We start from the raw sequence: 27,523 nt of genomic DNA, 5'->3' as shown, positions 1-27,523 counted from the left end.
GGTGCAAAGCCTCTATAAACGTGGTAAAAGCTAAACAAACAATACAACAAAACTGAAACAGTGCGCATTATTTTTATTTATTGCTGAAATATTGTCATAAATATTAACTAGTCATATATAAATATTTATTATTTTTAAATAGAGTGCTCTAAAAAGCACTATATAGTGAGTACTTTTTCTTGGCACATTGAGTGAAAATTAAAGGATGGCGTTTACAGACAAACTGATAAATGCCATAAAATTTAACCGGCAAATAAGCCAAGTTTTAACTGATATACACCTATTTCAAAAAACGTTGTCGGTTGGATATCTGAAATCAGAAATCTGAGACCGATTGGAATTGTGGGGACTGCGTGTTTTCTCGTTCACAATTCAATATACTCCTACCCAGATAGTTTACCAGCGCAGGTCATCGCTCAAAGTTAGTATATCAAGGTATTAACTTTTTGCGAACTACTTATTAAAACCACAAACAATTTACAGCTTACAACCCACAATTTCTTTCGGTCTCAGATTTCAGATCTTCGACCGACAACGTTTTTTGAAATAGGTGTATATCTGGACCATGCTTGCTTCGGCAACTCAATGTATTCTGTGCAAGGTCAACCTTATTTTAGAATTTCTTTGTGCACGGCCGGGAAACAACTGGGGCGAGACTGAGTTGAAAGCCATGGTGAAGGCCACGTAAACATGAGGTAAACATGCGAGTTGAGTGTCGTATGTTGTGAATATAGAATGTAGTGCTAGTGCGTGTGGAGGGAACCTTACGGAAGAGCCCCGTACGTGTGGAGTGGTGGTTGTAAAATATACAAGTTTATGTTTCTATTGCTAAAAGCTCTCGCTTGTTTTTTTTTGCTTGGCTTGTCCCTAAGGTCTCTGATAAGGTAGGGTAGTTCCCCTGTGTCCCTAGTACTAGGGTCACCCTACCTTAACTGACGGGGACTGGGGACTACGTTAAAACTAATGGTCGGTCATCGTTCTCACAGCAACAGAGAAGTCTTGCTAGATATCCTATCAATAACAAGATATAGAATTGGTATCGTAAGTAGCATTATCATTTCTTAGCAAATCTACGAATAAAACGGGTAAGATGTATTGTAGCTTTGCACCATTACGTGATGGCAGCCATAACAGGAGGCACAATAGAGTCTTTTTCCCTTTGAAAATGAATTTTTTGTCATGTAAATCAGAAGTAGTATAGGGGATGGGGGTTCCAGCGCAACGACCACCGGAGGATTACCCGTCTAAAGTGAATTCCTCGATTCGTACCGCGATTACCCGCATCCCGTGTCTATGTAGTTAAATATGTTAGTCTATATATGGAGTGCGAAGAATGTAAAGAGTTTGCTTATGATTTCTGTGTAAAGTGCTTGAAACCCAAGTTTGTACCTACTAAGCCAAATAAGTATATTTGTTGTGGTAAGAAAATGCAAATAGAAGACGACACGTCAGCACAGTGTTACGAGTGTGGTAAAAACATTCGCAATGCCGTACCAAATGCTACCAGAGAGCAATATTACGCCAATGGAGGTCGTAAGAAAACACCTTATAAGAGAATAAAATATTTTAGGGACTGGATGAGTCATATCCAAGGTTATCGACCGGTAGATTTAGACAACGAAGTAAAGAAGAAAATCATAGACCACTTAGAAGAGCCAACCCCACAAAGTCTACGGAAGACATTGAAAAAATTAAAGCTAGGGAAATATTACAAAGCTATTCCCTATCTTTTGTCTGAAATTACCGGTAAGTCTATTCCCGAGGTTTCTGATATGACAAAAGCCGAGTGGATGTTTTGTCGGCTGGATAAGGATATTCCTTATTACCCTGACGTAATCTACGAAATATTTCACGAAATCGACCCCAACCACCCCCTGTTAGGATGGATTCCAAGGCGATCGACATAATAATGATAACAGCTTTGACCGTGGGTTTTTTACTTTCACGTGGCGGAAGTGGCGTGCCTAGGAAGAACAATGAGTTGTTCACGTGTAAAACAATAGACAACATTCCGATCATGCCCCTTCGCCTTAACAACCAGCAAGTTTGAAAGTAGATTCGATATTCACTTTTAAAATCGCTGGTTGTTAAGGCGCTCAGGAATGTGCCGACGTCAATGATAGCTTCAGACATTTGATTACGCATATGAACCAGACAGCCGGCGTTCGATATGTAAATAGAATCCCGTCACGCTCTTTTCAAAGCAAATCTTTACTGAGCAAGCTTTCTTTGAAGCTCTTCTTTCGCTTCTTGGTAGATCTTTTTGCGAGATTCCTCGGAAAGATCTTTTACGACTGTTTTTTTATTCCTTATGTCCGACTTTAGTTTCTCGTACTTTTCCTCTTCAGCTAAGATAAGCGAGAATTCTACGTCGTCTATCTTTCTGTCACGCAAAGCCTTTGAGACAAGGTCAGTGATAGTATTTACTTTAGCCCTTGACAGAGCTATTGTTGTGTCATGCTTGGATATTTTGCTTGACAGCTGTTTCATAATACCCGTAGCAACAGCCGAAATGATACCACAGGTTGCCCCAACGCCGGCCAAAGGAACTCCAATAATTATTCCCGGTCCAGTAAGCGAAGTAGCGACGCCGGAGCCCGTTAACACAACAGATATGGATCCTGAAGTTATCGCAATCTTATGTAGCGTACTCCGGGCTCTGACGTACTTTTTTCGGACTTTTTCGTAGTGTTTTGTCTGCCCTTCCAAGTAAGCCAGTATCAAGTTTGCTTTATTAAGCCTGAAATTCTCCGCGTTTAGTTCGTTAGGTGTAGTATAGGGAACATCTGGATACAACTTAGGTGCTGATGGTATAACATCCATTATATATACTAATGTACGACGCTTTTGGGAATGATATTGAGGAGCAGCCACATCACGACAACCGGGATTATGCCAACTGGGCAGCATTTAAGGAATTGTATCCCAAAGCAGTAACCTCGAAGTTTGAAAGCAGACCTGACGGGATTTACTTTAAAGAGTTTAATGACTTAGTTTACACCAATAAGGATTTGGAGGAGGGATTGAAAAAGTTACACCCAGATAAGGGAAAACATGAGGAAGTTACCCCAAAGAAACCTAATTTTCCAAGGAATTTATTAATGACCAAGGAAGATTACCCATTTTACGACGCTGAAGGTGGTGTAAACAACTTTGAAAAATTGGTAACGCATTTAGAGATTCCAGTGGGCAAGCAATCGTTTAACGTAGTAGTAAGGGATATCTTTAAAGAGACGATGTTGAAGCATACGTCAGGTAAAGAGGCCAGGGAATGGTTAGCAGGGCCCAACATGCGGTATTGGCCGCAGCAGTTAAACTTTGCTATTTGGGCCGCCACTAAAGGTTGTGGTGTTGCCGCGGACATGTTTCACATTTCATTTATGCGGTTTCACGTTGCCTTTACGGTAAGGAGGTTGTTGAAGGAGCTTAACGTACCTTTACCGGGAGATAAGGCATTTAATCCAATGAATAATCGCTATGACGTCGCAGCCCTGGAAAGGTTAATTAATGAGTTCAAACCACAGCAAAAAGATTTTCGTTATAAGGAGGGTAAGACGCATGGGCTGGGTATAGTTTATGTTTGGGGTGCCAATGGTGAGAAGCCGGCCGACTACGGACATCAGGAATATCCAAGTAATGAGTTAGAGTTCAGTGATATGGGTGGTAATAAGGGTAATAATTCATTAATTACTAGAATTCAAACGAACTACCCCGGCACTTGGGATCCATTTGTGTTAATGAAAGGAAAAGGTTTAAGGAACCTAGCCAGGATTAACCGTAGCATTGAAGCATTCGTGTACTGCATCCTGGGAGCGCAGGTAAATACCCGCAACCCCATTGTTGGATCCCAAGGCGCTTCACAGGAAACGCAACAAGAATTCCTAACTTTATTTGAGTCTGCAATAATAGAAAATGACATATCTAAATCGGTGCAGAGATATCAATTAGCGGTGCAGCAGTCTAAAGTGCGACTGGATTACGCTTTGTCGCCTGGTTGTTGGTTAATGCCAAGTAATTTGGTTATTAACACCAATTCCGTTGTGGGTTATAACAATAAGCTGCAGCGAGCTACTGATGATATGAAGTTTGGGGTGAACGACGTGAACTCTGACACTCTTAGAAGCATCCCCCATTTCGTGGAGAAGCCTAAGAAGGAGCACGTAGAAAAGCCCGCACCAAAGAACGTAAAGAAGAAGGTCCTGCCTGCGATACCTGAGGAATATGACCATAACTTATTAAAAGCCGGCCTAGCAGTCGCGGGTGTTGGTCTGAGTTATTATATATGGCGATGAACAACCCCTACGTAGCTGGAGTAGATTGTGTCTATACGACTTACACAGGCGAGAAAAAATACACCCAGAGCTCTTGGGTTGATGTTACGGGCATGTCCGTGAATTTGAACTACTCGGGAAAGAAGTTAATCCTTTGTAGTATTTGCATGGGCGCGAGTAGTCACGCCAACGTCGGCTTTAGGTTCCTGGATGACAATGGCGTACTGCAGCCTATGAGAAATAAGACAAACAACAGAGAGCCCGTACATTTCTCCGTAGAACCACCAACGAATAGCGCTGAGAATTTATCTGTTTGGACTTTACACATGGTTGCTGATTGCCATGGGAAGGTAAAGCTGCAAATGCGCGTAGACGATACTGGGAGCGTTTGCGTGAATAGCATAGAAAATCAAAGAGATACGGCTTATAATCACAAGACCATAAGCACTTTGACGGTAATAAGTCTTTAGAAGGTAACTTTGTTGCCTACCCCTTCAAACGAAGGGGGCTTGTTCCCTGTAATATATGAATCCACATTTAAGTGAAATGCGCTACGTTCACTATTTAGACGTGAAGGAGTACAAAGGACATAAGTGGTTCGATACGGGGATGTGGGTTAAAGTTGGAGGACCTGCGTTAGTTATTTACACCATTTGCATTAACACGGGAACGAGCGCGAACGTGGGGTTTAGGCTCGTTGATGAGAATGACGAGCCTTTGCCTCCCTATCGGACTTCTTCGAACAGCAGAAGAGCGGTCCACTTTTCGATGGAGCCAAACAAAAATAGCTTAGAAGACTTAACGCCGGTCGCGTTTCATATGGTAATTAATTGTAAGTATGCTAAGTTACAAATATTTCCCGATGATGGTACCAGCGATGGGTCGGCGCCGAGCAACGTAAGGATAAATAGCATTGGCGTGGGTAGCAATATTATCGATGCGGTTTGGAGTCATAAGCCTATTTCTACTATAAGCGTGTTGCCGCTAATACCAAATTATCAAGGCGGTGCGAATACTATCTTTACTTATCCCCAGTCGAGGACGCCTCGGACACCCGACGACGATAAGCCCGACATAATACATAAGGATAAGATCATCCCTTCATCTTCTTCAGGAGTACCACTCCAATAGCGACAACCAAGATCCAAATGTTATTCCCCACGAACTTTAACAGTTCGCCGCCGGCCCTAAGTGCCAAGGAAACAACCGAACCCAGCAGCCCAGGAAGACCGGCTGCCATCTTTTTTCCCAAGTCCGTCAGCCCATTGCCTAATTTCTTTACGCCCGCGCCTGTAGCCTTAAGCGCGGATAGGATTACTCCTACTACGCTCGAAATAGCGACCGCAAATGCCAGCGGAATACCATACTTTAAAAGGGCTCTTTTTACCTTTTCCTTGGTGGTAAGCCCCAATTCTTTTTCCAGGGTTTCCTTTTCCGCCTGTAATTCCGCAAGGTGTATTTCAAGCATATCTACTTCCTTTTGAGCTGCTTTCCTTTCTTCTTCGGGACGAGCCTGGTCCGCAACTACTTCTTGCTGCCGCTCTATTTGCCCCTCCAGGTCTTCGATGGCCTGATCTCTTTGCCGGATTTGTTCTTCCTTAGTGTTGATTTCGGCAACCAACTGCCGCCGTTCCTCCAAAGAGCCGGTTATGGTGATATGCAAGTTTTTAGCTTCTTCCTTGCTCATATCCAGGTCTTTTAGAGCAAGATTGAAGGCGTGTCTGGCTCGGTCTCTTTCGTCTAAAGCCGTTTCAGCTTCTCGCTTGAATTGCAGTATGACTTCGTTCTTGCCCTTGATTTCTTTCTTCTGAGCATCGGTTAGCTGCCGTATTTGTCTTTCGTACTTTGCTTCCTTTTCTTTTAACGTTTCTTGTAGTTCCTCGGCGTGTTTTTCTAGTGCGACCCTTTCATTCAGGGCTCCCAACCTTTCTAACGCACTTCTGGTAGCTAGTTGAAAGCCTCTTAATCTTGCCACGTTAACCTTGACCGAGCCATTTTCGTCGAAGAGGATTTGTGGTTTGGTCCAGCGGTTTTTATCAGGGAATCTCAGGTCTTGGACGCTTATTAGGACTTTGTTTCCGCGTTCTGTGAGCCTTACGTCGTCAGCATCGAAACGGGAATAGCGCTCATTTAGCTCTTCCATTGCCCACTCTACGGTTTCCCCCGCTGCGGCCTCAGGCTGCTCTATGTTTTGAAGTTCCAAGTACTCAGGGACGGACTTGCCGCGGTTTCTTGACTGCCACATACGATTTAAGGTGGCCTTGGCCTTCCTCCACCCTCTACCAAACTTGTTTTCTAAAGCCATGTCGTAGACTAGGGGGTCGGTTTCCGCGCCTTTAGTCCATGCGTCATATTCTTCGTCGTTAATATCGACTTGACCTTCTTCGGTGGTGGGGTCAAAATCCGTTCCTTCTACTTCCATTATATATGATAAGCTCAAAGTTAAATCCTAACGTATTACCTAAGCAGGTTGGCGGACTGAAAGCAGAACGCACCTTTCACCGGGTCACCTTTACGCCTTCTAGCGCAAAGCCAGGGGAAACGCTGTACGTAGGCGTGCCCCGCCTAACGGATAACCTAGTGTTGGTTCCTGGCACCCTAGCGCTAAGGTTTAACCTAGCAATACAGCCAGATACCGCAGACGCGCGTTACGTCGTCAATAACGTGGGTAGAAACCTCGTTTCCAAAATACGCGTAAAGTTCGCCGGGGAATCCCTCTTGGACTTGAACAGGTATGATTTGTATACCACGTACAAAGACTTATGGTTGACTGCATTTGACCGCGCGCAAAGGATAGAGCAGGGAATCGCCAGTGATGCCATACGCAAGGTAAGAAGCGCAACCTCTGGCGCCTCAGGAGAAGACGAAATAAAGACGGCTTATGGTACTAAGCATGTAGTTCCATTAGATTTCGAAGTTATCACGAACCACGGTGCATACTACCCAAGGCAGCTAAGCGAACTGCAGTTCGAAGTGACCCTAGCAGACACTACGAACATCCTGCAAGGAAAAGATGTAAGTTCATCAGCCGTGGATCCTTATTCCATCAAGAACTTGGAGCTGCAGTACGAGACGGTATACAGCGAAGAGCTGGCTCGTAGCGCTGGCATGGAATACAGCGCCGGGAAGGCTTTCCTTTACGATCACGTCGTGATGTACAAGACGTTCAGCTTCACGAACAACGTCGAAGAGGTCATCAACCAAAGCATTAACCTACCCAGACGCAGCCTTACAGGGGTAATGTTACTGTTTGCAAAAACATACACGGCAGGATTGCGTGACTCTGAGGCATTCTTTAATCCTAACATCACTAACGTAGGCGTTAGCATTAACGGAGTGCCTAATAAGGTTTACTCACAAGGGATAAAGCCTGAGGACATGTACCGGGAAGTCGCGCGTAAGTTTGGTGACCAAATTGGCCCAAAGGAATTCTTTAAGGATAAGTATGCGCTGTGGATCGACATGCGCACGACGAACGACGAAGACCTACATGGTCAGGGTTTACGCCTGGTAAATACTCAGGACGGCATTACGTTGGAGATCAAGCGCACCAAACATGCCAGCGACACTACTAAGATCAACGCGTATATCTTCGTAGTCTCAGACGCGCAACTGAGCGTAGAAATGAATCAGCTAAAGAGCGTTGCCTATTGATTCGTGCTCACTCATCCTTTTGATAAAAATATCGTTGGTATATAATGCTTCGCGTATTCGAAAACAACGAAACCAAACTGCAATGCATAGTGCAAGGCGATAAACTTTACTTCAAAGCGAAGTCCGTGGCGTTGGCGTTGGGTTACGTAAATTCCAGAAAAGCGGCGTCTGATCATGTATCAGAGGAAAATAAGGTGCTTCTTAGGTCTTTAAAGGGTGTAACTCAGCGTGACACCCTTAACGCACAACCCAATGCCGTGTATTTGACGGAGGAAGGTCTTTACGAATTGATATTCGGATCTGAAAAGGCTGAAGCAAAAAAGTTCAGGAAATGGGTGTTAGGTGACGTTCTTCCTACGCTAAGGAAAACGGGTAAGTATGAAATAGAAAGGCGGTTCGATGGTCCTAACAAGTTAGTCTTTAAGATCGAGAATGAGTTTGACCTGCATAAGAAAGTCGTGGACTACATACGTCGGTTCCACCCTATCCTACTGCTTGCACCAGGTCTTGGAATATTACAGGACTCGGCCTCCAAAAGAATAGTATGTTGGCAGAAAGGTTACCAGGCAGGTCAGCCTGACATCTTAGTTCTTAATGCACATAAAAAATACAATGGGTTATGTCTGGAGTTGAAGACACCTAAGGGTAACGGCGTATTATCCCCCAAACAAGAGGCGTTACTAGCGCAATACGAGGTAAATGGCTACCTAACTATGGTGTGCAACGACTATGACCTTATCTGCAGGGAGATTGACTATTACGCGGAAGGCATTCGCGTGCCTTGCCCTTGGTGTGTTAAGGCTTTCAAGACGCAGGCGACGCTGCAGACCCACCAAAGAATATTTCATAGATATAATGATCATTGAACAGACACACTGGCGTGAATTGGCTCAAGGCATCACATACAAAATAAAAAATTATGTCGTCTTCGAAGACATCAGCCGTTTAAGGTTGGTCCTCGAATACGAAGGTAGGGAGTGCTCCTTATGGGCGCCCGACTGCGTGCGGTATGTAATCCAAGGCGAGGAATTTACACACATACGCAGCTATGGTAAGGTTAACGGTCGATGGAAGTTCGACGTTGAACGTAGGGTGGATGCTAATCCTCTGTGTGATTAGATAAGTATTGGTCTGCTTCGGCGGACCTCATTTTTTCGGTGATATCAAAGACTGACACGGCAATTAATGCGCCACCTACGAATGCTGCGATTTGAGCTATCATTATATCTTACTCATTTTCTTCCCTCCAAGCCTTTCGTACCGCCAGGTAATGGCCGAAAGGCCGTGGTCCGTCGTATAGACAGCACCAAATATGTTGTCCGCTCCGTTGACAGCCACAGCGATCGCAAATGGATTCCCAGTGTTCCCTGTCCTCCCATTTGACACCCTCAACGTCGTCAAAGCATACGAAGGTTTGATCAATTTCCTTCTTACGCTGTGTCAGCGCCCGGGATGTTTCAAGGGGGCAACATCGTTCGGCTACGTCACCGTGGGTCTCGCAGGCAATGCCTTCGAGGTGGTAACGGCGGCAGCGGTACTTATGCCAGTTCTCCTCAAAGAAGGGCTCATCACAGCGGCGGCAGCAGCCTTTAAGACAAACCCTGTTATCACGGTGATATTGTAAGGCTTGGAGGGTGGACAGCTCTCGACCGCAGTCGCCGCAAAGGGTGCTTACGGTCTTTTGACAAACCTTTTTGGAAAGATGGTATTGCAGTCGCTGCTTACTGCTGAAAGATTTATTACATTGCATACACTCCATTATACATACCTTATTTTTTATTGTTATTTTGTTAAGCTCCTGCAAGTGGGTTTTAGGATAGGGTCTATTATTTCTTGTTGTTTTGTTAAATGCCTGTGAGAAGGTCTTAACAATAATTATTAAGACTCTTTTGAAACCTCTTATCTTACTTTAACAAATTAACAATAAATAAGAAGACCTTATTTGAAACCACCTTGCAGATCCTCTTTGTAGGTGTCAGCTAAAGTTCGCTGTGCTTTAGGATCCGCGGGACACCAATGCCCAACAAAGGATTCTTCGGGGAATACCTTATTACAATGAAGGCAGGTGTATTTTTTACACGGTTTGGGTATCGGTGTTTTGGGAGGGGTAATGCAGTCGGCAGGTAGTTCACACGTAATGCAGTCCATATATTAATACCCTATGGAGGATATCGCACGAAGTCCTTAATGGACTCCTTAGCCCAGCCCGCCATTGTCAAAAGCGCACCAAACCGTTCTGCACGCTTCAGACCGCACATTTCATCGTACAATTCCTGCACGCGCTCTTTTAACCGGTCTATCTCCTCCCTTTGCATTTCTATGGTGTCTTTTTTATCCTTTGCGTCGGCGGTAATCCTTCTTACTGCTTCCACTGGCTCCATCGTATATATAATGGATCCGAACCATATTCCTTGTAACGCTCTGATCGTAGGACCCACCGGCTGCGGAAAGACCCAGTTCGTCGTGGAGCAGCTATTAGGACCCTTTAGATACCGCTTCGACTACATCGTGCTATTATGCCCCACCTACGTGAATAACCGCACCTGGACGGGCATAGGAGTGAACGACGACGACTTCTTTGTGGACATACTGGATCCTAACGAGTTATCCAGCCATCTTAAGTTTTGGCACAAACAATTCTCGTCTCGCGAGGCTCGACGAGCGAGTACGCAAACCCTCCTTATACTGGACGACATCGCCTGCGGGGACGACGTAAAAAGACGCACTTCGGAGTTGGTAAAACTTGCCTTCAGCGGCAGACATGACAATATCAGCGTTTGGTTGCTCTCGCAGCAGCTTACCAGCGTGTCTAAGCCCTTCAGGGAAAACATAGGCTCCCTGGTCGTATTTTATACGCCGAGCAAGTCTGACCTGGAAACCATCCTTTCTGACTACGGCGGTGAGATATCCAAGGAACAGTTATACGAATACATGCGGCACCTAAAAACGCACCAACATTCCAAAATGATTTTCTCTTTGAGGTTTCCTTATGACGTTAATGTATATGGAGATTGAGCAGCTCTTAGATGAAGTCCCCACACAATTAGATGAAAGTAACCTCAAGGAACAACTCAACATCCTTGTGTCTTCGGGAAAGTGCAAAGAAATGATAGGCAAGGAACTTACCCATGAACAGGTTAATAAGTTGTCAGAAGAGGAGGTTAAGAAGTTCCATAAGAGGTACGAGGCTGCCCTCGCAAGTAAGACCACGGACGCCGTAGCAGACTCCGCTATCCGACTTGCGACTAAATTGCTTGGACTTGCACTGCCCATAGACGACGTGGAGCAACTACGGAAGGATATAAGAGATGACTATGTCATATCCCAAGAACTTAAGATAACCTGCGGGTGGTTGTCTTTGAAGTGCGGTAAGTTAATGGCAGTCGCCTCTGCGGCACTTCACGTAGCTCAGCACGTCGATCTGAAGGAACTTACGGCCTCTTGGAAGGACTTCAAGAAGGACAGAGAAGTCGAAAGGGTATTCAAGGCGGCACTTGCTGAGGTACCTAGTCAAGTACCTGTAAGTGACTTATCAAGTACTTAGTCAAGTCGTTCGCGGGAATTACCCAGGTCGCCTCAAGTACCTAGTTAAGTCATCCTTAAGTACTTAGTCAAGTCGTCTTAAGTTACTTATCAAGTCCTTCAAGTCCTTAGATATAAATGAGTGAACCAGAATCGAAGGCAGAGCAACCTCAGGAGGAGCAGAAGATTACCAAGGCTAAATCTCCAGGCAGAGTTGCCGCGGGAAAGAAGCTCGCAGAGATGAATAAAAAGAACAAAGCTAAAAAAGAAGAAAAGGTGGAGGAAGAGGAATCCTTTATTAATCCTGGGTACGTCATTGGCGCTTTGGGAGTTGCTATAGCAGCAGGCAGCCTCTACTTACAATGGTGGGCTACGAAAAAGGTAGAACCACCAACATATTACACACCTGTGGAACCGGCTGTTAGAAAAAGTAAGATCCCTGAAATGGAGTAATAACCTTCTCGCTTTGTAATATAATGTCAACCGCGTTGTTGAAAACTGTTGAAGAAGCAGCTATCATTACTTCCATCGTTGCGGGTATTGGTTGGGTAGGTAAGAAAGTGCTCAAAGAAGACTTTACTGAAGACCCAAGCAAGAGCTTCGCTAATTTCGCTAAAATGACCGCTGCCGTAGGCGGGGCTATCATGCTAAAGGATTACCTACGAAAGGAAAAGTACCTGCCTACGGCGTAATATATAATGGCTGGCTTAGTCGCAGGTGGAGTCATTGCAGCTTTAGCATTCACTGGAGCTAATTATGGTGGTCAGTATTTGGATAGATTAGTTAGAGGCGACAAAAGCGGAGACTTAGCCGCTGAGAGGAAAAGGCACGATTTAGCGCTGGAGAAATATCAGCGGGACGTGGCAGCTTGGAATGAAAAAAGACAAGCTTACAGGGATTGGTTGGACAAGAACTACCAAGACAAAATGCAGGCGGATAAGAACTTTGAAAATACAGACTACGCCTTTAAACTTTATGCGCAAGCACACCCCGCGGTATTAACGAGGTTAAGAAAGCCTCAGTTTAAGAATTACTATCAGCCTTCTAAGAAACAAAAAGACAATGAGTTGGTCTTCGTAGGAGTCGCAGGGCTGGTAGGAGGCGTAGCTTTGGCGTATCTGCTCTAACGAAGGGGACTTGTCCCCTGTAATATATGATCGTCTTTTTGGAAAGCGACAAGAATAACTTTACTACTCATCTGAATCCTCCCATCAAAGCCTGTAAGGTTCGGTTGGTTAGTTGCTCTTTGTACAATTCTTGGTATAATTTAATTAATGGCTTTGTCATCGGAACTTCCGGTACCAAACCAAAAATACCAGATTCCCATTACACCCCTATAACACTGGCTAAGGAGCTAGCAAAGCATGGATATACTCTTACCACAGGATTACCCCATGAAATGAAATTCAAGAAAAATAGTGGAAGCGCTAATTTAAAGGACAGTTCATTGGTAGAACTCCTGGGCCTTACTAGTACCACAATAAATAGCGGCAATACATATGATGTGAAATGGAAAGTCGCATCCTCTTACGAAGTCTATTGCGACTTGGTTCATAGTTACAACAATGGAGAAAAGTCTTCTCTTATGTCCAAGTTTCTGCCCAAAGGTAATCCATTTGACTCAGAAGAATACACTCCCATTTCTTTAAGCTATGATTTGTCTAATTTGGTAGAAAGCATAAACATCACCATCAAAGTGGATGGAAAGACGGTGGATTTTAACGGACGTAAGATCAATCTCATCCTGGAATTCATATAATGGGCCGTGTAGAGGACAAACTCAAAAGGATTTACTATGGGCCTGAAGGCTATTGGAGAGGAGCGTCAGCTATCAAGAAACTCGCGACCGCGGCCAGGGTATCAGACGAAACGGCTAAGAACTGGTTGAAAAAACAAACCCTCTGGCAGGTTTATCTTCCCGTGCCTAAGTACATTCCCAGGCCCAGCTTCACCGTGAAAACCCCCAATGAAGTTCATCAGGCGGATTTGCTTTTCTTACCGCACGATAAGGTGAGAAAAAAGACCTATAGGTACGCTTTGACCGTAGTCGATATCGCAAGCAGATATAAGGACGCCGAACCCATAACCAGTAAGGATTCTGGGGAAGTCGCAGAAGCCCTAGGTAGGATTTATAAGCGCGTCTTGAAATGGCCTAAGCTGCTGCAAGTGGATGCGGGGACAGAGTTCATGGGCGTGGTTACTAAGACCCTGAAAGACCACGACACTAAAATTAGGAGAGCCGAAGCTGAGTACCACGGGGGTCAAAGCATTGTCGAAAGATTCAATAAGACCCTGGCCGAGCGTCTCTTTGGGTACCAGTATTGGAAAGAGCTGGAAGATCCCTCCAAACGCAACAGGGAATGGACTCAGAGGCTCCCCCAGGTCGTCGCGGCTTTGAACAACGAGGTGGCCAGGGCTACGGGGATAAAACCCAAGGATGCCATAAAAAAGAAACACGTGGAACACAAGTCCTACGTCAGAAGTTCGAGGGCGGTCTTCCCCCAGGAAAAGAAATTAGGTGATGTCACGGTTCGATATCTCTATGAGCCGGGTGAACTAGAAGGAGGATCCAAAAGAGCTACGGATCCCAATTGGTCTTTGGAAACTTACCAGATCCGAAGTGCGATAGCTAAGAAGGGTCAGCCCATCTTGTATTATCTTCATGATGGTCCCACGCGTGGGTTCGTCAAAGAAGAACTGCTTATCGTGTGATGTCCGAATGCTATCGTATGCACTCCGTCATCACACATCCATCGCTTACCGTCAAATGCAGACAGTGACACCTTCTCCTGCGTGACGTTATGTATCTGATGACCATAGCTGCGCAGGCTGTTCATCTTATGCCGCTGTTCCTTGCGTGTTCGTAATACGTTGAGGTAGGACTCGTGCGTAATGTCCTTCTTAACCACATACTTTTTTACGCCTTTAGCTTTCTTTTCTACGCCGTCTAACTTTAGCACGCTGTACATCTTTGGTTTCAGACCCACGTATTCCTACTATGGGTTTTCCTAACATTTCGTCTTGCATCTTCCCAATTACCTTCTTATTCTTCGCAGAGTAAAGGAAGTGCTCCTTCGGGTAACCGCTGGTGTCGTACTCGTCTATGTCGGGGAGGCAGTCTTTGTAAACGTCTTCCGTTTGCACTTCTAGAATTAGGGAGTCGGTGTCTGTGTATAGGAGGCGACAGCGGTCTCCGTACTTTGGCTTAAGCTTATCGTAGTAGAACTCGTACATAAGCAGCTTCGATAGATCCAGCACCGTAAAGCCTGTGTAAACGGGCTTGTTTAGTAAGAGGTTTGCCCTTTTCATGTGAATCACGTAGAAGTTCAGCATTTCTACGTATCTAACGAAGCCTGGCTGTGACACGTATGCTTCTGCTTCCTCTTTGGTGCTGACTATTTTTACGCTTACGCGCTTGCGGATGTTCTCCATTGTCTTTCCGAACACGCTGTTGTTCATCAGTTTGAAGAGGTTTTTCTCGAAGTCATTTTTCGCTGCGGTACGCTTTTGCGTGTTAAAGTCAATGTAGGGGCGCATCCAGGGTTCCTGCGTGAATTTTAGGACTCTGTGGATCTTCTCTACGCGCATTCCGTGTCGCACGTAGAACTGCAGGTTGCGGTAATGTACCACATACTTCTTCTTATCCATCAGGTTCATAGTTAGTTTCCTGTACGGTTTGTAACCAGGGCACATTTGCTTTTGCAGCGGACTTAGCTGCTTAAATGGTATCTCTATCGCTTCTGGTGCTAAGGGGAACTCATTGTGTTCGTCGTGCAGGCGCTCTGGGTACTCCAGATCCACTTCTAAAACGTAACCCTTGTCTTCCTCCTTTCCTACCTGCATGTAGAAGTCTATCGGCTTCACTGGATCCCATTCGAAGTCTCTCACAGGTAGGTACTGTGACATTGCCCAACCATAAAGGTTATTCGCATCCAGGTAGTAAATGTATGTGGTTGGTTTCTCTGGGTCGTGCTCTACTAAGGGGTTGTTTGCGCGGGCGTAACGTCGGCTGGGTCCGCATACGCCGCCACGAATACCGTCTTCCATAAACCGATACATGTCGTACTCCGTTAGGAGATCCAACTGCGCATTTGTCTTCTTTAACAAAGCACTCCAGCTGAGCCCAGGAGCCGTGTAGAAATTAGCGGGATCCAATCCGTAATATTCCATAGCCATCTTTCTGAAGCTTTGGAAAACATCTGCAAGCAGCACTACGTCAGACCTTAGGTAGATGTCGTGGTAGTCCCCCATGTTCTCACAGGAGTACTTTTCCCACACGTCTAACGCATGCTGGTACTCCTCATCCTTTATACCGGACTCGTTTAGGGTGCTGTAGAATCTCTCTTTGGGTGGTAGGGGTTCTTCGAATCGCTCCCAGGAATCCATGTATTCGTATGGGTAGACTCCTTTCCTTTCCGCGCCATATTGACTGGAAATGGGAAAGTTGGTGTTATACTTTACGAGGTTTGCTAAGGAGTCCGCCATAAACTGCTGCGAATCTAAGAACTTTAGCTTACCCACAGTTACGGACATGTAGCGCTCTTTGTTGTTGGGTATGCATTTGACGTCGGAGCCGTCTGTTCCTTGTAGTAGCAAATGGGAGTCGTAACCGCGGAGGTTGTGAAAGAACACCGGAATCTCCATATCTGGATTTACTTTGAAGTTTATATTGCATTTCCAATGAGCCGCTCCTCTGTATTTACCAGTGATGTGGCAGTGATCCCTAACCTTATCCACATAGAAATCCTCAACAAATGCTTTGTGGCAGTGAATGCAGTGCGTGGAGGGCTTTCCCGGCTTCTCACCTTTCTTAGCATACTTCCCGCATTTAAAATGAGCTTCTCCTAGATACTTTCCATCTTCATCCCACGCTTTCTTGGCTCGTCTTCCAAACTGAAGAAGCGTATGTTGGCAAATGTGGCATTTTTTTGCCTTGTTAAAAGCCTCCTGGTTCTCTTTGGTAAATTCCATCTTCTTTGGACGTCTTAATTGTTCTCTAATCTCCCCCTCCTCTTCTCGCAATGCTTCTAGAAACTCATTAGCTGCGTTCTTACCTCGGTAAATCACAGGAGGGTCGGCCTTACCATCTGATCTGACTACTATGTAACCAAAGGAGCAGATCTCGTGTAATCCTACCTTATTCATGGCACCACGTTTCTGCTCTTCCTTAGTTATCAACGCTTCGAAGTCTGCATATATCACGTAAGGCACTTGCATCTGCTTTTGATGGTTTGCGTATGAAAGCTCTTTGTTGGTGGGCATCTGGATCCGTTGCGCCACTTCTTCGACTCCGCGGCAGATCTCATCGTGTTTCTTTAGGGCATTTAAGGATGTAAATGACAGCAAGCAGCAGTCACAGAAGTACTTTTTGCCTTTGTGCTTAGTATGTCTGTAGAATAGTCTGCTAATGTGTTTAACCCATGAGTAGTGTCCGCCGTGGTAGAATAAATGTACGCGCTCTCCTTTACTTTTTGACAGAACTAACGGTACTATCGTCTGCTCTCTGACTCCGTAAACGTTAATTGCTAGATCGTTTATTTCCTCAAATATGGGGATGTCTATCAACTGCATGGGAAATTCCACACCATCCCACTCTAAATCGTCTGTGGGATACTTACTTGTCCTACAGGGATCCTTCTCTGCTGGATACAGTGCGGATCGTATTGCCCACATAAAGCAGCGGTTGTCGTCATTCTTTACGTTAACGATTGCCTTCTTCCTTTCTACCCACGTTGGTAGGGGGACGTAACTTCCTCCTCGTATTGGCACGTACCTTGCCATGCTAACCTCCATACCTTCAACCTCCTCTACTGTCCAACCCGATCCTTCTTTCGTGTAGTTAGACAGCGACTCCATTATTGCTTCTAAGGCTTCACTGAGTGACCTATCCAGATTCGTGGATTCTAATATCACTAACGACTTTGATCGCAACATTGCTGTCGTCATTACCTCGTCTTTTGACAAACTTACTTCTACCATTATACTCGCTTTCAGGGCTCCTAATTCTTCTATACCTTTTCGAAGCGTTCTCTTGACCTTCCTTTCTGACTGACGCCAAAACTGTCTAACATCAATCTCACCGTTACCGGGTATTGACACCGTTTCGAAATTGCTTTGGGATTCCATCTATATAATAGGAGATATCTTATGCCTAATTCCAGACCCTTTTCAGATCGTCGTAGTCATACTCACAATCCTGACAATGCCAAAACAATTTAACCTTAGTCTCAAACTTCTTACCACATCCACAATCATAGCTGCTCATACATTTCGTCTTCATCTTCAAATGCTTCTTCAAGTCAACTTCTTTCTTAAAAGTTCTCTTACAATCTTCGCACTCCATATATAGACTAACATATTTAACTACATAGACACGGGATGCGGGTAATCGCGGTACGAATCGAGGAATTCACTTTAGACGGGTAATCCTCCGGTGGTCGTTGCGCTGGAACCCCCATCCCCTATACTACTATCAGATTAGTCCAGATTCAATTGTTCTTGCCTCCTGTCATGGCGGCAATAACGTGATGGTGCAAGCCTCTATTAAGGGTTTCGCATGTTTTGGGGGTGTACTGTCATCACTACACCGTGTCCAACATTCTGGTTGGGTGATTGGTGCAGTCAGGTGGAGCAGGTTTAGTATTAGTGTGCATTACAGCATGTAATTGATTCAAAGAGATATTCACAGTGATACTATGGGTCTACCAGTTAAAATGATGCACGGGGCCGTCCCCGCTCGGGTTACCGATTTTATTACTAAGCTTACTTACTCTCATAATTCGTCCTTTCGTCTCGATGGGCAAGAAAAGACATACAACGACGCTGATTACAGCAGTGGTAGCGTACACACCCAAGGCAAAGTCCATAGAAAAACGCAGTAATACCTGGAGGGCAAAAACGATGTGTGAAACAAGGCATGTTTAGCTATACCTGATAGATGAACGGCGTTACCATGACACCGGCATGCATGCATGCATCACACCTGCAATATCTGTGTGTGCATTGACACGTGGGTTATCCAACTATACCTGATAGATGAACGGCGTTACCATGACACCGGCATGCATGCATGCATCACACCTGCAATATCTGTGTGTGCATTGTACACGTGGGTTTTCCAACTATACCTGACATGAACGGCGTTACCATGACACCGGTATGCATGAATACATCACACCTGCAATATCTGTGTGTGCAGTGCGCATTATCAAACTATACCTGACAGATGAACGGCGTTACCATGACACCGGTATGCATGCATACATCACACCTGCAATATCTGTGTGTGCAGTGCGCATTATCCAACTATACCTGACAGATGAACGGCGTTACCATGACACCGGTATGCATGCATACATCACACCTGCAATATCTGTGTGTACATTATCCAACTATACCTGACAGATGAACGGCGTTACCATGACACCGGTATGCATGAATACATCACACCTGCAACATCTGTGAGTGCAGTGTACATTATCAAACTATACCTGACAGATGAACGGCGTTACCATGACACCGGTATGCATGCATACATCACACCTGCAATATCTGTGTGTGCAGTGTACATTATCCAACTATACCTGACAGATGAACGGCGTTACCATGACACCGGTATGCATGAATACATCACACCTGCAATATCTGTGTGTGCAGTGTACATTATCCAACTATACCTGACAGATGAACGGCGTTACCATGACACCGGTATGCATGAATACATCACACCTGCAATATCTGTGTGTGCAGTGCGCATTATCAAACTATACCCGACAGATGAACGGCGTTACCATGACACCGGTATGCATGCATACATCACACCTGCAATATCTGTGTGTGCAGTGCCCATTATCCAACTATACCTGACAGATGAACGGCGTTACCATGACACCGGTATGCATGAATACATCACACCTGGAATATCTGTGTGTGCAGTGCGCATTATCAAACTATACCTGACAGATGAACGGCGTTACCATGACACCGGTATGCATGAATACATCACACCTGCAATATCTGTGTGTGCAGTGTACATTATCCAACTATACCTGACAGATGAACGGCGTTACCATGACACCGGTATGCATGAATACATCACACCTGCAACATCTGTGTGTGCAGTGTACATTATCAAACTATACCTGACAGATGAACGGCGTTACCATGACACCGGTATGCATGCATACATCACACCTGCAATATCTGTGTGTGCAGTGTACATTATCCAACTATACCTGACAGATGAACGGCGTTACCATGACACCGGTATGCATGAATACATCACACCTGGAATATCTGTGTGTGCAGTGTATATTATCCAACTATACCTGACAGACGAACGGCGTTACCATAGCACCAATACGTGCTACAGAACTGCAACATCCTAGACCCAGTCCTCTTATTACCGTCGGATAAAACTGGGGAAAAAATTCAAACATAATCAAACTCAAGGTATCGAGGTTGTTGCGTATCTGAGTCTTGTGATTGGACGAGATGTAAGTTCGCACACTGTGATTCATTCATGAGATGTCATACATCAGTACCGTGACCATGCTGTTACACAGACATACTAAGTTTAATCTAATTTAAATAGGATCCACATTGATTTGGATCGGCCCAGATAGGCCCGGTGAGTGTGGCTCATAATACTCGTAAACAATCGACAAGTTTTGGCGCCTTTTGAATCACACACGCGTGTAAATGATGTCAACGTGTTTGATTGACGCCAGTCTATTGCAAAGTGCACGTCGCGATTTTTGTCCGAGGTGGCCGCGTAGCAATGGCGGTAAAAAAATTGCTAAAAAAGAAAAGAATTTAACAATGGGTTTAGAGACTACTATTATGCGTTCTATTTTTTCACGGGTTAAATAAAATATTTCTCATGTTTTACCTAGTCTCCCCCACAGCCGCTTTCAGTGTCGTCACGCAACGCTTTCTCCCCTGAGAAAGCGTTGCGTGACGACACTGAAAGCGGCTGTGGGGGAGACTAGTTTTACCCCGAGTTTTACGTTTCACACCACGTGTTTCCCTTGCATACATACATACATAATAATTATGTATAACAATACTCAAGTGAATACGCGTAATATATTAACCCAAACTCGGTCATAGTAAAACTGCCATCACCGTTGGAGGATATTTGCGTTGACGAAGCCTTATGGAAGACATTTTCAGACGGTAAATATGGCTTTAATATTACATGTACTTTCTTACTCATTCCTTCGAACTAAATATTATACATTTGTAAGGTAGTCATTGTACAACGACCTACATTCTAAAAACTCCTAATCCATAGTGAGTTGACTCGAATTCGTCTTATAATTAAAGCTATAATGCTTTACCATCTAGACAACTCTACACCAAGTTTTTGGCTTTCGTCACTTAAAATACTCAGACACAAGTTTTTAAGTGTATGACGTAATGTGCTATGTCTGGACTTGCTTTGCACCCAGAAATAGAAAAGCGCTTAAAATTGATGAAAGGTTTTTGACTACGACACCGACGTCCACCGGAAGGGTATATAATTTCTTTTTACGGTTCTGTTCATTAGAGATTCCGTTCAAGTCATCTCATCCACAGGGAAGACGGACTTTGAAGGCGCGAAACCATAAAGTGAAGTTATTTACACTTTCGGTTGACGTCCACGTCGTAGATTTTGCAAATCTTGAAGTCGCTACTGACTTCCCTACCTCGGCTGTGTAAATGTATGTTGCTGTGAATACTCCTGATATACAGCCCCTTACACCGAATATAAACACCACCATTAGGGCTCTGAAAAATATGAATGCATAAATGAACAAATGAATGGGTGGGTGGATGGGTGGATAAATAAATGGATGGATGAATTAAGGAGTATATAAGGACTAAAAGAATGGGAACCTCAGAATAAATGAACAATGAATGAATGAAGAAACCAATGACGTAATTGAAAAATATTAGAGTGAATGAAAGAACAAATGAAATAAGAACTACTAAAGAAATGGTCAATTAGCTGAACAATAAATGCATCATTTTACTGGTACAGATATACCTTGATTAGAACAATAAATTATTATTAGTTACCTTTGAGTACAAAAAAACAATAACATATAAAAGATTGCCGTCAGGCTGTACAACAAAGCTAAGGTCTTCTTTCTTCCCAGCTTTTCAAGCAGTATCACATTAAAAATCACAGCTGAAAAAAAAGGGGAAATTTACATCAGTCAGTCAGGCAGTCAGGCAATCAGGCAGTCAGGCAGTCAGGCAGTCTACATAAATACTAGAGACACTAGAAATACTAACAATCAGGTTTATCATTGAATGATATTTATAGTGTATCTTACTTGGTACTTCAGCAACAGTAGTCTTCATCATATCAATGTAGTCTGTAGTAGTCAGCAGTTTACAGCCACAATGAGGATTTTTTACTGTTCCTTTGGCAGCTGGCAGCAAAAAGATAACGATTAATGCTATTTCTCTTTTGAGCAATTTTGGGGTTTAATGATGGTGTTATTATCTTGTTGATGTTGGTGGTGATGATGGTGATGATAATGATGACAATGATGATGAAATTGATGTTGTTGATTGCAATGATGGTGGTGGTGGTGATGAGGATGATCCTTAATGATGCTGCTGCTGCTGATGATGATGATAATGATGATGACAACTGAAGATCTATAAAGATGATGAAAGCAACTCTTCTTGCATCCTCAAACCTAACAGACATTAGTGGTGAACGACAAACACCATAAACAGTGTGCCCCTCCTCAACACCCTCTCCATCTTTTCACATGCTTTACCTTCACATTTTCCACCATTTTCACTTTCACTCTGGAAAAGTTCAGCTGTCATAAGGACAATTCCATAATATGTAAATGCAGCATTGAACCTAAAGTAGTGGAGAAAAAAGACTTGGCTAGCTGGTGTAAGTATGTGCATGCACTGGTTGAATAACATAGCATAGCACTGTACAAGGTACAATGAAGAGTACAACATGGCAATAGCATAATTTTGCATGGAAAAGCAAAGCACAGCACAAGACGGCATACTACAGGACAGTACAATATAGGAAGGCACAGCACAGCATATAAAATAGTGTTTCATATGTCACAGAGAACATGTTCATGTAGTATGGTATGAATATGATGCAGTACATCATTAAGTAACATGTATGGCAAAAAACAGCGCAGCATGCGTTGCCATGTCTGTCATTTGCAAGAATGAAAAACCGGAATCTCTTTCTGTCCATTGTTTTTATTGCTAAGTGCTGATCAAGACAACAGTCACAACAGAGAAATCAGGCAATAGACTACCCGCCAATATCAATCAGAGTGATGTATGTAAGGTACTGAACAATACATTTGTTTGACGGTTATAGTGTATTACCCTATCTGCCTGTCACTACTGTTGTCTAGGTCAGTGTGTAGCAATGAAAACAGTAGTAATGCTGTAAACAAAAAACAAAAATGGGAAGCTCACCACAAGAACCATAATTTCAAAGTAGATCCAAAAAATTCCTTGTTGAGCAGATCTCTAACTCTTCCTCTTTTTGCTGTCTATAAATAACAATAACATATTCTGTCATGATATTGACAGCATTGGGTGGATCTAGAGGAGGATGCTGAGGTTTGCACCCCTCCCTTCCTCCCTATATGAGCTGACATCTAATACATTGTTGGTGATTAAGTTTGACAATATAATATTGACTCGTAAATGGTCCTAAACAAATCTTAAATCAGAAATGAGTGATTCGACATGGCAAACTACCTGTATGGTATCTTTAAGGTAGCCTCGTGGAACAGCAGCTTTATTCATTCTTGCAATTTCATAGAGTAATGACAAAGACTTATCTCGAAGTCCAACGGTGAGATAGTAACGACATGATTCTGGAAGCCACTGAAAAAATAAAATTTGAAAAAATATAGTAAATAATTTATAAAATCTATGCGCAATTTATATAGCACTTAACGCAATGACCACGACAATATGCCCCCCGTTTTGCGAAGAAATATCAGGGCACTTTTCATTAAGTTTAATTAAGTTCATTTTCATACAGTATGACAATGAATCCATTGTATATATTACAAATATTAATATTAAATAGTCTGTGCCAAAAAAAATGAGACTCTGGGAGTGACTATAATTTTCAATTTTTTCGGTCAATAAGTTAATTGTTATATTTAAGAACATGAAAATTGGAAAAGCTTACCTTAGAGATAAAAACAAAAATTATTAATGGGAATGAAAGAATGGCAAGAAGATATCTCCATCCAAAAGTTGGCATCACTACCATAGCTATTAATATAGTAAATATTGAGCCAACGGTCCACCATGGCTTTAGAATGAAAGGGAAAACAAAAGGTTACCGTCACAGCCATCACAATGCATGTTCATAGCAAAAACAGCAATTTCCATGGATGACGTCACAATTGTGCATCATGGGATTGAAAATTTGAAATGTGGACAAGCCAAGCCAAGCACACATGCTAATATGTTGGAACAATGTCTTGTTGTCTTGTTTTCAATTTATTGAAAAATTATATTTTTAAGACTGATATTAATATTCTTTTTCTTGTAACCAAAGCCTTTGTTTTCAAAGTTTGTCTGCAAATCAATCCCACAAGGTTTTGCAATTTCCATTTTAAGTAACAGTAGAAAATGTAATTTCTAATATTGATAGTCACATGAAATCATTTCTATTGATAGAATAAATCACTTACCGATTGAACACACATACACATTGCTCTGTATTTACTAGGCATGAATTCAGAAATAAGAGTCGATCTAAAGAAGGAAAAAATACATTGGATAAAATAAAACAGGGTGATTTTCCTTTACCTGTTAAATAATAGTCATCTTAATGAATAGTGGTAAACACAAATTCCATTGTTTTCTTTTGACTGTTAGTCACTAATAACACTAATAATAATCACTAATAATTATACAACTTTGTTTCACAGGCAAAGTACAATTTTTATATTCATTTTTTAAATTTTTCATGCATTAGCTATAATTAGCATTACAGTTGTGGGGGAAAAAATATTATGACATAATTATGAATTTTTAATTGCACATTATTTCAATCCCAGTTAATAGTCTAAAAACCTTTTTTTCAAAGACCCACATTTTAAAGTCACTTCTGTGCAATGTCATAAAATCTCCCCTTTCTCTGGGAATTTTTGAGGTGTTACAAGCTCAAAAAAAAAAAAAATTAAAGAACTTTAAAGGAAGAAATTTCAAAATTCTAGGAGTTTTAGGAGCAAGTTAATTTACTGGTGCATATACTTACGATTGTGGACCTCCACCAATTCCAAATCCTACTAACATTCTGAGTGCAATAATCCAGTAATAATGAGGTGAAAAGGCACTGAGAAATCCAAAATATGAAATCCAGACAGCTGATGCGACAATTACCTTGATAAGAAAATGCTTTTGTTATGCACATGCAGATCTTAGAATCTGATTGGCTGATATATCATGGGGAGCTAGGTGGTGTGCGAACCTCGTGGAAGAGCCGCATACAGGGAGTGATGCTTGTAAAACATTTTTTAAATGTTAACTTACTAATTTTCGCCCATACTTGTCAGCTACCCAGCCCCAAACTGCAGAGCCAAACATCATTCCTATAAACACAACCTGAGAAATTCGTTTCCATTTCAATGATTACTTTCCAGTTTATGATTACATAAATAGCAGATATCAAAATTTTTATTGGAATATGGAATAATTACAGTTGTAATGAATGCTTCCTTCCAGGCACTGATATGAAAGAGACAGCGTATGGTTGGTGCAAGTATGGATAACAACATCATCTCTAGAGATTCTGCAGCCTAAAAATCATACAGGAGTTGATGTCAGTACTGTAAAATACACAAGACATATGCAAGAATAATAATAGTTAGTAGTAAATTTGTGGGTAATAAATATGTGACAATAGTGAAGGTGAGTAACCTGTGAAATAAAAAATGTTAGTCATGAGTAATAGTCAAATAAGACACAAAAGAAAACAAAGGAATAGCATGTTTGCATAATGGTGTCATTTGACTCCAATGACGCTAATGTCCGGCAAATTTTCCTTCTTTTTTAAATTTTTATTCCCTCATGAGAATAGTAAGACAATTGGTACTGATTAACTGAACAAAAGAAAGTGTGCAAGGGAGTCTGGTAGTAGAGGTCAATGACGCCATCATGCAAACGTCCTATTAGGATCTACTAAAGTGTATAAGTCTAATATCTATTTCACAAGTTTTATGACTTCACTCTATCATATTCTAGTCATCTAATATGTACTTATTGACTGAGTGGGAGGGCCGTACGGGAAAATATTTGGCTCGAGGTGATGCTGTACAGACCGAGTGCAGGGAGCTCTGTACAAATGACTGAGAGCCAATATTTTCCTGTACAGCCCGACCTAACTCAGTCAATAAGCATTTTATCATATGACCCTCATGAAAAAATCAATAAAAAAATAAAAGAAAGAAAGAAATAGTAAATAAAAGCTAAAAAAGAGAAAGCGTGCGGATTCGAGCAGGGATGCATACGGCCCTGCTCGCTCAAAGCCCTCCGGCCCCCATCACATGACTTTTTCCAATGGTTTTCTTAGAGCGTGCGAGCAGGGCTGTACGGGTCATATGATAAAATGTTTTATCAAGACAGACAGAAAGATGAACAGACGGACATATGCACAAATAAAAAAGAGAGAAACAGGAAAACTGAAACAGAGATGGCAGACAAGTAAATAGACCCAGACAGACAGACAGACAGACATATCGAAGGGACTTACTGTAGACAGACAGACAGAAATGAAGTTATAGAAAACAAGTAAAGGTAGACAAACAGACTTTTATATGTACAGACAGACAAAAAGACATATGAACCGAGAAAGACAGACAGACACTAATATAGCATAGTAATAAATATTAATACACAAACCTGGAAAAAACCTATAATCATCATCAAACGGATCTGAAACCAGCCAAATCCAATCATATCAACAGCCTCGCCAACAGAATAAGTGATTTCCTCATCTGTATCTGATTAAAAAAAATTCAGTTGTGGCCGAGAAGGTTAGAATAAATCTATCCAACATGCATGGGTGTCTTGTTGTAATGTGTCATTCCCCATTTCTTTGTTTCACTGTTGCACATGAGAAGACCCATGCATATGGATACAACTCAAACCAAAAATCTTATTCACAAGGGAATGACACTTGTTTTGAAATGGGAAAATCTTATGCTCAATCAGAAAAGCTTATAGCTACGTCTATCTTTCATCCTTAGAGATCAATTATACCCCTTTTTCAAAATCCAAGAAATTCTCTTCTTGCTCGCTTTCTTAATTGATGTAAGCTTACACGACTTTTTGTTTATTTTCGTAGAATACAGCAAAGTATTTGAAGGAATGTGGCTGGGAAATAGCATCTAACGTGTCGCCTTCACCCCTCGCCTCCCCTAGGCCTCCCTCACTGATAAGCATTTGTTTACGCGTTGACACGACGCATTTCGGCAGCGACACTTGCTTTACTCATGTTTAATAACCCTAAACATACATAATTAATCAAAAATACATAGAATTGTGTACCTTCTTTATCGAAGTAATCATCTTCCTGCATTAAAGGTCGTATAGATGTCTTGTCTTCATCTTCATAATTCGGTTCCACTTGACTTAGATGATGTCGGATCCTTCTTGTTTTGGTGCGATCGTACAACATTACTTCTGTTTCGCAGTCCTCTTCTGACGACTCGTAGGATGCTATTCCATTCATGCCACTCTGGGAATGAATCTAGTAGAATTTGAATCTTTCCAAATTAAGTCCAATGTCGATAAACAACATTGGCTTTTATGAAGTCGTGTCTCAACACAAGTAACCTAAAGTTTTGATGCAGATAAACTATAAAAAATCTATTATACTATGCTCAAATGAACTGATATCTTGATCTTACAGAAAAGTAAAATTGGATGATTGAATGAAAGTAATGGATGAGATTCTTAGGATGGGATTCACATTGTTGTTTTTTTTATAGAGAGAAACTCTATACCGGTTATCGTGACCTGGGTTATCGTTAATTAAAAAAACGATTGAGTCCCCACGGAGTCAC

General features: G+C 42.6%; 1 protein-coding gene and 1 long non-coding RNA gene across 2 annotated transcripts; one reads left to right on the top strand and one right to left on the bottom strand.

Moving 5' to 3' along the window:
- Window positions 1-13: 13 nt before the first annotated feature.
- On the bottom strand, window positions 14-27,500 carry LOC116308200 (synaptic vesicle 2-related protein). Its single transcript, XM_089033303.1, has 16 exons — window positions 27,006-27,500; window positions 26,358-26,458; window positions 25,157-25,255; window positions 24,990-25,061; window positions 24,715-24,839; window positions 24,146-24,209; window positions 23,635-23,760; window positions 23,193-23,321; window positions 22,905-22,981; window positions 22,226-22,314; window positions 21,770-21,868; window positions 21,510-21,621; window positions 21,137-21,218; window positions 19,775-19,864; window positions 18,218-18,331; window positions 14-1,011 (listed from the first exon to the last, which is right to left on the bottom strand). Exons 1-16 carry the CDS (start codon window positions 27,187-27,189, stop codon window positions 1,003-1,005), a joined length of 1,572 nt encoding a protein of 523 aa, XP_088889429.1. The 5' UTR covers window positions 27,190-27,500; the 3' UTR covers window positions 14-1,002.
- LOC148909691 (uncharacterized) lies at window positions 20,470-26,517 on the top strand. The gene is made up of 2 exons (XR_016120301.1): window positions 20,470-20,624; window positions 25,182-26,517. It is a non-coding gene; the product is annotated as an uncharacterized LOC148909691 (long non-coding RNA).
- Window positions 27,501-27,523: the final 23 nt, after the last annotated feature.

Source organism: Actinia tenebrosa, unplaced genomic scaffold (assembly GCF_029948245.1).
Source record: "Actinia tenebrosa isolate PJP-AT-01 unplaced genomic scaffold, QUT_ActTen_1.0 PGA_scaffold1__47_contigs__length_23844297, whole genome shotgun sequence".
Classification (NCBI taxonomy): domain Eukaryota; kingdom Metazoa; phylum Cnidaria; class Anthozoa; order Actiniaria; family Actiniidae; genus Actinia; species Actinia tenebrosa.
The sequence above is the reverse complement of the archived record's forward strand: the minus strand, read 5'-3'. Positions and strand labels throughout refer to the sequence as shown.